Raw genomic sequence first — 11,169 nt, 5'->3', positions numbered from 1 at the left:
CTTTACAGCTGTGTAGTATTCCATGGTGTAAATGTCCCACAGCTTTTCTATCCACTCATCTACTGATGGGCACTTGGGCTGTTTCCAGATCTTAGCTATTGTAAGTTGCGTTGCTATGAACATAGGGGTGAATTAAGTCCTTTGTGATTGGTGTTTGGGGTTCCTTAGGATATATTCCTAGGAGTGGGATCACTGGATGAAATGGTAGGTGAGTTTTTAATCTTTTGAGGAAACTCCATACTGCTTTCCATAGTGGCTGCACCAGTCTGCATTCCCACCAGAAGTGTAGGTTTAGTGGTCTATCACCCATCTGTATTCTTTGTACCTTTTAGGGCATGATAGTTGCTCATAAACCTTAGAGCCCCAGTACACCATAGTTCTCCTTCACTATAAAGGAGTGATCGAGCTCTGATTTTCTTTTTTTCTTTTTTATGAAATTGTACATTTTTTTAAGTTTCTTTATCTTTATTGTTGAAGATATTACAGATGTCCCCTTTTACCCCCATTGACCCCCTCCACACTACATCCATCCAAGCTCTTATTTTCAAATGGAGATGTTTAGACTAAAGAGGGTCTTTTCTCATTTTTCAATTTGTAGATCCAAAATCAGTGTCTACAGTTAAATCTCCAACAAATCAGTTTTAGGAAAGAAAAACCCATGTACATCATTGCTTTAATCCAGTATCCAATTGTTTATCCAGGAGACAAAATGTAATATGCCCAGTGTAAAATACATCTCACAGATCTGCCAGTCTACTCAGTCTTAGTTGATGATGGGCCTTTGATGATTAGGCTGTTCTACCAGTAGGCAGAATTCATTAAAAATGCTCTGTTTAAACACATGCTTTAGAGATGTTTCCTTTTTTTCAGATACATCTGAGATTATATGGAATGAGTATAATTTTGACTGCACAATGGCTCCCAACATATGCTTTATTGTTAACTAAAGTAGAAGTTATTTTTATAAATCATATGCCCTAATATTTCTTCTAGTATAGAATCATGGATATTCATAATATAAAAAGCTGAAAGCTGTTATTACTGACTTATAAATTTTAAACTTCTGTTACAAATGTACTCGTTTCAAGATAAATATATTTTTTAAAGTCCCATTTTCTGAAACTGGTACATACATTCAACATTTTTAATCCTGAAAGTTATCCATTATTGTTGCTTAACAGCCAAACAGTGATTGTCGAAATTTTAGCTGCTTCCTATTTAATAGAATACCATTGCATTTGAATCATAAAGCCAACAGGAATGAGAATAATAACAAATATCCAAACCAGCTGTGAGATTTAAACAGTGTGCTATCAGATGACCTAAATATATTTTTCATATAGTTTTAATCTGGTCCTGGATCCTGGCTCACAGTTCCAAAAAAAACCCTCCAAATTTTTTGTGATAAGAGTGATAAAGATATCTTTTTTTATGTTAATGAGGTAACTTTTAGAAAGTAACCTAAGGGTAGTAGGCTGGTTGTGAGGAGAACCAATCATGTGATTAGAGGATTGGAACTTTCTGTCCCCCACACCACCATCTCTGGGAGGGGAGAGGGGCAGAAGATTGAGTTCAATTGCCAACAGACAATGATTTAATGATTTATGCCTATGTAATGAAGTCTCTAAAACCCCAAAAGGACAGGGTTCAGAGAGTCTTTAGGTTAGTGAACACGTGGAGATTCTAAGAGAATGGCATGCTTGGAGAGGGCATGGAAGCTCCATACTCTTTCCCCAAACCTTGTCTTCTGTATTTCTTCTGTTCCTGAGTTATATCCTTTTATAATAAATTGGTAATCTAGTGAGTAAACAAGTTTCCTGAGTTCTGTGAACCAATCTACAAATTAATCAAACCCAAGGAGGGGGTGTTAGGAACTCCTGTTTTATAGCCAGTTGTTTAGAAGTCCAGTTAACGACCTGGGATTGCTACTGGCATCTGAAAAAAGGGGATAGTCTTGTAGGACGGAGCTCTTAACCTGTGGAATCTGACACTGTCTACAGGTTGATAATGTCAAAATTGAGTTGAATTGTAGGATACCCACTTGATGTCCAGAGAATCATTTGGTGGTGGTAGGGAACTCATCATCTCATGAATTGGAATTGGGATATGGACGCTTTTAAGTACGTAATATAAAGGTGTTTAAAAACCCTTTGCAAGTGGATGTTAGAAGCAGACAATTTATTTAGTGAGAATTTCTATTTAACATGAGTAAAATATTGCAGGTTAGAGATATTTTTTGAATCTAATCTATTATAGTCATGCATCATTTAATAGAGCTATGTTCTGAGAAATTTGTCCTTAGGCCATTCTGTCATTGTGAGAACATCATAGAGTGCACTTACACAAACCTAGATGGTACAGCCTGGGCCACATGGTATAGCCTATTGCTCCCAGGCTACACACCTGTACAGCATGTTACTATACTGAATACTTTAGGCAGTTAAAACACAATGGTAAGTGTTTGTGTATTTAAACATAGAAAAGGAAGAGTAAAAATATGGTACAAAAGATAAAACGTGGTATATTTGTACAGGGCACTTACCATTAACAGAGTTTGTAGGACCAAAAGTTGCTCTGGGTGAGTGAGTGTTGAGTGAATGGGAAGGCCTAGGGCATCACTGTACCCTGCTATAGACTCTATAAATGCTATAGATTTAGGCTCCACTAAAGTTATAAAACAACACGAGATTAAATCAAGCACAAGAGGAAATGGTGCAAACAAGAGACATAAACATGAGATGTATGAGGCTGATGCTGGCATAACATGGTATTGTCTTTTACAGAAACTTTTAAAAAATAAGTAAAAAGAATACACACTAAAATAATGATAAGAAGTATAGTATAGTAAATACATGTTTATGATAATTATCAAATGTTATGCACTATACAGAATTGTGTGTCTATACTTTTACATGACTGGCATTGCGGCAGGTTTGCTTACACCAGCCTCACCACAACCGCAGGAGCAATGCCTTGTGCTGTGATGTTATGAGGCCATGACATCACTAGGCAATAGAAATTGTTCAGCTCCATTGTAATCTTATGAGACCATCATCATACATGCGATCCATCCATCATTCACTGCAGTATCATTATGTGGCACCTGATTATTTTATATATGAGAGAGATGAATTTTATAAGAAGGCAAACACAGTGCTGCCATTTGCTATGTTTTATTTTACTATTAGCTTGTTAAACATAACGTGCAAATAATAAAAAAAGAAACATACACATGATTTAAAGTGAAAAATATTTCTAGAAAATTTCTCTAGGTGACTATATGAATTCTTAATCCTAAAAATTCTGCTTTAAATGTATGTGGCTTCATGAATTTTGTTTAGTATTTCACAAAATCATTGGTCTCAGAATTTACCACCTACTTTTCAGCTAAACAAACTTGAACATATTAAGATAATTTGATTCAAGACAGTAAACATCCATATGTATGTATTCCATGCTTTTGGGCACATTAAGTTAGGATTTAGAAGTTATAAAACTTGGCTTCCATGCAACCAGTAAAAGGCTTTGCACATCATTTAACAGTAGAGATGTAAAAAACACTAAATTTACAATAAAGCATTGTTTGTTGTACATGTGTGAGTATATGTTTGTGCTTGTGATGAAATAGGCCTGCTTTTCATCTTTTCTTTTTTAAAAAGTAGTAAAATGTTTACAAAACATTTTCTCTCAGAATTTAAAATTCATGGAAGTAATCAACAACAACAAAAAAAATGAAGACTATGAAAACCAACATACAAAAATATAAGCATAAAATGTAGCTCCAGGATACCCCTCAATATAATCAAAATGAGCAGATATTAATTAACTGTGATTTCATTTGCTACACGTAGACATTCATACATATTAGGCGGCAGACTAGTATGGGTGATGCGATTGCCATCCAAACGCAAATGCTTGATCTTGGAGTAGGACAGTGGTCCCAGGATCTTACAGAAGCTCTTTACGTCAAGCTCTGGAAATGAAAGAATGAAAAACTTTAATCATTTTTTTCTTTTTTATTACATGGTTTAAAATAATCATTAATTTTTTTTTCAAGTCCACAATAACATCTAAGAGATTTCTTCCAGCTTTATTTATTTATTTTTTAAATATATTTTTATTGATTTCAGAGAGAGGAAGGGAGAGAGATAGAAACACCAATGAAAGAGAGTCATTGATCGGCTGCCTCCTGCACCTGGGCATGTGCCTTGATAGGGAATCAAACCTCAATCTCCTGGATCCTAAGTCGGAGCTCGACCACTGAGCCACACTGGCCGGGAATCCAGTTGTTTTTTTGTCAGTTATATGGTGTATCTTTGAATTTGGAATTACTGAGAAATATTTCAGACTACCAAATGATACAACAATATTTAGTAAAATAAGTATGGTGGATCAGGACAGTCAATGGAATTTTTCATTTTACTTGATTTTAGGAGGACATTTAATAAATGTATCATGTTACCTAAGAACTTTTAGAATATTTAGCCTCAAGATATGTAAAATTGGTGCCATTGTGTGAATCATCTCACCAATATAAGCATCCTGAGTTTTTGCATCTGGAAATGAGAGATGTTAACTAGGTGACCTCTAAAGAGTTTTCCAGCCAGCACACACCAGGACAGATTCAAAACTCCAAGGCAAAAACCAAGTCATGGAATGACCACCATCTGAGTCACATCATTTTCTGTGGTCAGAAGGCTGCCACAAGAAAAAAAATGATTTAGTTTATAATGGAAACTATGATTGCTACTCAGCTGGATGGTTTATATGTGAACATAGAAGTTGTCTATATTTGCTCAAGTTTATTTCAGATTAACCTTATCTGGTACTTTATCTTGTTATTTTCTTTCATTCTCAAATTCTAGTTAACAATGACTTCAGTGGAAGCCAAACACAGTGCTCCTTACCTCTATGATGCCATCTTAAATAAGTCATACATGGACAGTGGTGGGGAGAGGGACTGGGGAGGGGGAAGGAACGGGGGGGAATGGGTCATTGGGGAGAAAAAGGGACATCTGTAATATTTTAAACAATAATAAAACTTAAAAAAAAAAAGAAAGAAAAAAAAAAGAAAAAGAAGTCATTAGTCAAATTCCAGGGATCTTTGCTATGGTACCTACCCCTGAGGAAATATGGAACAATGAGAAAAACATGGGCTTAGACCTATGCTAGTTTTCTGCCTTTGTCATTTGCTAGCTGGGTGACTTTGAAATATTTATTTGATCTTCTTGTTAGATATATCTATCACACTGTGTTGCATGAAGATTAAATTAATTAAGGTATGTAAAGCAGTTCACAGAGTGTTAGCACATAATATGTACTAAATAATTACTAGTATCCTTTATGTTTTGTTCTTTTTTCCAAATTATCTCACACTAAGAAGATATGTGATTAAACTAGTGTCTTAGACTTGCAAGTTTGAAGTATGAGGAATAGTTTTGGCTATAGATTTCCTAATGGTAGACATTAAGGGACATGTAGACAATTGGTATACATAATTATTATGTGGCAAAATAAAACTAAGTTGAAGACATAGATGCAAAGACAAACAACAAAAATACCTGAAATACATATGCCTAAATGCCAAGCATAAGGAAGGAAGAAAGGTAACTACTCATTTCCAAATGACCATATGTGCTGGGCTCTGTGGTTTCTATCCCAGCTTGGCACTGAGTGACTGTCAGCATTCCTCCCATAGACCACCTTTCCCATCTCCCGTGTTGGCTCTTCCATCTTTCACTCATGTAATGAGGTCTGGTCTTTATCCCTCCAAATTCTCCTGCATCTGTATCTCTGCACTTTCTTACCTCAGAGGGGGAGGTGGCCCTGCTGCTGCTGCTAATCTCCACCCACCACATCTAACAGAATATCTTCAGCCGCCAAACATCCTCAAACATCTTAAATCCCATTAGCATTTGGGCCAGTCTAAGTATCCTTCCTCCTAACCACAAATGTTTATAATGTGGGGCCATGTGTAGCCACACAGTGAGTTTCTTAGTAGAAACAATTGTAAGGGTTCAGCTCTGACAGCTTGACTGCATATTGTATATAACAAGCAAGTTTTCTGGATATATGAAAGAACGTGGCAATTCAGAGTTGGCAATCATGGTCTCCTTGAAAACACCCTAACCTTTCTAGGAGTTACAGGAAACTGTTGTAGAATTACAAAGTATCATATTAATAAGGCATGGTGCAATTTTTCTAATAGGAATGTCAATATTCTTATCCAGTATGACAAGACAACCAACTTTTGTGGTGTAAGGATGCTCAATTTCAATAGATTATTTTGCAGATACAATTGTTTATGTGTGAATCTGTGTTTCCCATCTGATTTTTTTCATTTAGAAAGGTTGTCCAAAAAGCAAGTTTTGCCAAGTTTTTCTAAAGAGTAAGGTGAGGAGTAATAAATGTCCACTTCTCATCTAAATCTGTATTGCTTACATTGAAACACGTCCCAGAAGACAAGAATAGTACATAAATAGTCCAAGTGGATCAGGTCAAACTCCCACTTAGAAGGTAAATGAAAAATAAATGAAGGCAGCAAGGAAAGAGAAAGAGAAACTGAGGAAAACCAAATAGGGTGGAGAATTGTACATAAGAAAAGGAGCTCTGTAATACTATTTAAAAAATGTTACAAACCCTTATCATATACCTTCCCTCCTTAACCTTCCTCACAGTCTCATAACACTGGGAGGCCACCCACACCTAACAGGGATGACAAATGGACAACGGTCATGATAGCAGAGTACTCGGTTGAGCCCCAAGTAAAGATGTCAGAGAAGACCACGAGGGTATTCAGGCTGCTCTGGGGATAGGCAGGAGGGAGGCCTGGAAGCCTCTCTAGCTGTGCCTCTCCTGCATTTGTTTGTTCCTCCCTCAGCTAGATCTTGACAATCAATAAATGTAGGACACACATCTAAGTCACACAGGAGGAAAATAATAGATAAATATCAAGCAATAGCACAGCAGGATTAACTAGCCCAGACTATTAAATTCAAAGAAATATGTGATTAAATTCTATGATCCTAATGGTTTCTTATCTGGACTCTCCAAAGAAAGACCAGATGTTGGATAAACAACTGAGCTAGAATTCTTCTATTTTTTGAATTAGAGGGATTTTATTGGCAATTTTATTAACTTTTTTAATGGAACCAGATGCAATCAATATTTGTGTTACACAGCTTAGGCACTTAAAAACTTGAGGATACATCAAACACAAGCATAGCTTTCTACTTACTTTCGAGTTCATTGACCTCCAGGTAATAGTTCTCAAGGTTTTCATTGACAGTAGGTATGCTTTTCAGCCTATTATAGGAGAGATCCAGCTCAAGCAGGGATGATACATTAAAAGAATTTCCAGGTATTCCACTATCAGCCAGTTCATTATGAGATAAACGCAGATACTGCAGTCCCTTAAAACGCTTGAAATACTCATCAGGAATGTTGCTGATCTTATTGTTGTCTAAGTAGAGAGTTAGAAGAGATGTTGGGAGACCAGAGGGCAGTTTGGTCATCTGATTGAAGCTCAAGTCAAGGTACTCGAGTGACTTAAGGCCTTTAAAAGCACCTGAGATATCATCTTTCAGTTGATTGTGTTGAAGATGGATGAAGGTCAGGTTTACCAGTCCTTCAAAGGAGCCAAGCTTTGTGATCTTGTTGTTAGTAAGCTGCAGGTCCTCCAGAGATTTGGGAAGTGGGCCCACAGATTCTGTTAGGTTGTTGTAATTTATATGCAGCTTCTTCAGTTGTTTCAGCTTAGAGAAAATTCTTCCTTTTATCTTGGAATTTTCTAGAAGGTTATGATCTAGAATGAGCCACTGTAGATCGGTTACATTTTCAAAGGCCTTTTCATCAATATGGTCAATCTGGTTATGCCTAAGGTACAGGTACTTGATTCCAGAAGGCACCATTGGCACACTTTTCAATTTCAGCTCATCGCAGTACATGGCCGATGGGTAGCTTTCAGGGCAGTTGCATTCTGGTGCACAGTTTGGAGATGATCGTCCATATATCGACAGCGGGAAATCGTAATAATCGTAGTCTTCGTTGCTGCTGCCACCAGTGATTAGTGCCAAGAGGAGAGTAAACGCACCAAGATTCATTTTTGGCTAATGCTTTGAATCCTAAATAAAGTGGAAACATAGTATAAAATAGTATGCTTTAGGGAAAAGTTTATTCAATTGGCAATGTTAAATGTATTAGGAAATGTGCATTTTTTATTCTGTAATGTTTTTTAGTGCCCCTAAGGGTGTATTTTTAATGTTTATTTAAATACTATGAGCCTAAGGAGGTATGTTTACAACTTGTGAAGCAGTGAACAATTTCTGGTTAGATTGCATACGCATGCGCCCCCTACTGGGCGAGCCTGGCCTAACTGTTCCAGTCCATCTGTCCAGGCCCTTCCTTAGTTCAATGCTTTCCTGCAAGAGGTGTCTGTCTGGGTGTTGCCCATTGACCACCATGCTACAATACTGCTTCAGAACACCCTTCAAAACCACAAAAATGAAAATGAGAAGACAATTGGAAACTGTACCCTCTACCCTACCATTCAACACCATTAAAATGTCTCATTAAGAAAACCTTTACTGGGAACATGAGCAATCTGTGGTTTTGCTTGAAGGAAAGCTGTTCTTAACTTGTGTGGCCTGAGGTGGAGGGCCGCAGCGGGGAGGGCAGTGAGAAAGGGGAGTACATTCCTTTCAAAATGTCTGGTTATTGTTGTTGGTTCTGAGGAAAGGGAACAGACTTCTTGGTGGGGTGTGCATGGATATTATTTCAACTTTTGTTTAACATTCTGTACTTCTAGGCACATTACAAAACTGTGTTCTGAAATTAATATATAGTATATAAGTTTTAGTAAAATGAATGTTTATTAATCAGGGAAGTGTCACAAATTCTAGACACTTTTAAACCTAGAAAGATATCCAACTGATAGAAAAAGGTATTCTTTCCCAAGTTTTGAATTAAAGTTTTCCTTTCTGTCAATGACTCACAAGTTCTCTACCTTCTTCATGCCAAAATGTAAGAAGGCATGATTCACTTATTTGGATTTTAGTGCTTTTACAGAATGGAACTGGGAGAGGTCTGGGCATTGAGGAAAGTCTGTATTTAACAGTGGCATTAGGAGTCACTAAAAAAGGATACACTTGAGAATATAAATTAAAAACAATTTATAACAATGACCTTCTAGTATGAACATGTTTCTAAAGTGAGGCTCAGTGAAGTATATTTTAATTGCGTTAGAAATACAGGGTCAGAAATTTAGGTAAAGGGCAATAGGATATATGAGTTGGACTTGTGTAGAGTGAAGAGCTATGGCTGAGGAGAAGCTGGTAAATCCTTAACGTGGAACAGGATCCACATTCCAATAGAGACCATGAGGCAATATATCTTCCTGCAAGAAGTATGGTATAAGCTTTTGGATCTGAGGAGTTTGGGGCAGTAAGATTTTTAGTATCAGGGCATTTAAACATCTTTGCTTCAACTTGGAATTACAAGGTACTTTATTTTAGCAGATGAAACACTAAGAAAGTTGTTAGAAACACTCTGACAGCAAACACAAAGTAATTTGTAAAGAGAGTCTTAGTAAAGTACTCCCTAAGACAATGATAGAGTCATTGAATTTAGCTGACAGGACTTGGCCATGAGAACAATTAATATTGCTAATCTATTTATAGGATTCTTTGTAAGTTACAGTATGTTAATGTTGTAAAGACTTGTCTTACTTTATTAATAAGCTTTCAATTTATTTTAATTCAGTATACATTAAAATAAACATGGTAACTATAATGTATTGAACAGTAATGAAAAAAATGCTTTCATATTTCTTTGCAGAGTAAAAACAAGGGTTCTGAATTCAAAGAGAGTTTGTAGCCATATAAGGACTCCACTGTGAAGCAAAAGTGCACTTTATTTACTTTCCTCCCAGTTTTTGCAAATACCTGTGGTTATGGGGGAAATGCTATTTTCCAAAAAATAAATTATGTTTCCCAGAATTTCTTCAGAACATGTCCATTAAAACATACATCCAAAAAACCAAATCTTTAAAATTATCACAATAGAAATAAGTAATCCAAAAGAGGGTCTATGTCCTTTAGCTCACATTTTAAAACAACATAAAATATTTATGGAAAACTGTAACAAACTATAGCAATATATGTGAGGCAAAATACTTTTAATAATGCTTGAAATAGCCTATTTTTGTGTTTTTTTTTTTTGCTGCAAAACTAGTTCTAACAATACTAACCTATATAACTCATTAGCATAAAATAACAAATATTTTAATTGCCATACATTTTCACTGTCTGGTTTAAATATTTTCTCATTCCAGCCCTGAAACATTTTATAACTTCCTTTGCCAAGCAACACAGCATATACCGCATGAAATGTATCTCAAATCCATAAATCATGGAAACCATATTAAGAAAAGTGTAAAAATAAATGCTCTAAACTATGACTTTGCTGTCGAATAGCAACTGGCAAAGTTGCTCTGGAATTTTTTCTGTTCCTGCTACAATAAACACTGTCCCAAACAGTCAGCATCCCCAGTGCTATAGTTAAAACAGCGCTTACCTTGCTGTCTTGACTCTGCTTTCGTTAATTCTTAAAGCAGATGCACTGTGGACAAGAATCCACCAATATATGCTGTAAACTCTGTGAGGACGGAGTTGGCTGCCAGATTCCTAGTGATACAAGAGCTGGGGGGGGGGGAACCCAGCCCAGTCACGCCAGTCTCTGAATGGAGTTATGTCATTGTGGGGATCTTGTGGTGTGGCATGTGGACGCTGTGCTCTCTAACGAAGTGCAGGTGGACTGGGGAGCAAGGACGGCCCAGCACACTCCCTATGGAAGGGGCGAGGGGTGTGTGCTCAGCTAGCCCAAATACCATAGCTTGGAACCAAAACATGAGCCCTGCTGCAAGGGAAGCACCCAGAGTGAGAACATTTCTGTTACAAAGCTCTTTACGTCTGTTAGCTGTGGCAAAAATTAAATGCCATTCTCTCAGCCACTTGTCATGTTCATCTCAGGGTCTTATGACACATAAATAGAATACATAATTTCAGGACAATGCAAACGAGCAGACTCAGAGGAATTGAATCCTCTTGCCTTTTACTCTTGAAATCTATATTGATGTTTTAGCACTAACCGTTTTGGGCCAGGAGAGTAACT

At 36.8% G+C, this 11,169-nt stretch overlaps 1 protein-coding gene across 1 annotated transcript; it reads right to left on the bottom strand.

The window, feature by feature from the left end:
- Window positions 1-2,161: 2,161 nt before the first annotated feature.
- Window positions 2,162-10,763, bottom strand: LUM (lumican). The gene is made up of 3 exons (XM_016215284.2): window positions 10,573-10,763; window positions 7,238-8,123; window positions 2,162-3,973 (listed from the first exon to the last, which is right to left on the bottom strand). The coding sequence occupies exons 2-3, from the start codon at window positions 8,100-8,102 to the stop codon at window positions 3,819-3,821; spliced, it is 1,020 nt and encodes a 339-aa protein (XP_016070770.2). The 5' UTR covers window positions 8,103-8,123; window positions 10,573-10,763; the 3' UTR covers window positions 2,162-3,818.
- Window positions 10,764-11,169: the final 406 nt, after the last annotated feature.

This window comes from Miniopterus natalensis, chromosome 2 (assembly GCF_054644295.1).
Source record: "Miniopterus natalensis isolate mMinNat1 chromosome 2, mMinNat1.hap1, whole genome shotgun sequence".
Lineage (NCBI taxonomy): Eukaryota > Metazoa > Chordata > Mammalia > Chiroptera > Miniopteridae > Miniopterus > Miniopterus natalensis.
The sequence above is the reverse complement of the archived record's forward strand: the minus strand, read 5'-3'. Positions and strand labels throughout refer to the sequence as shown.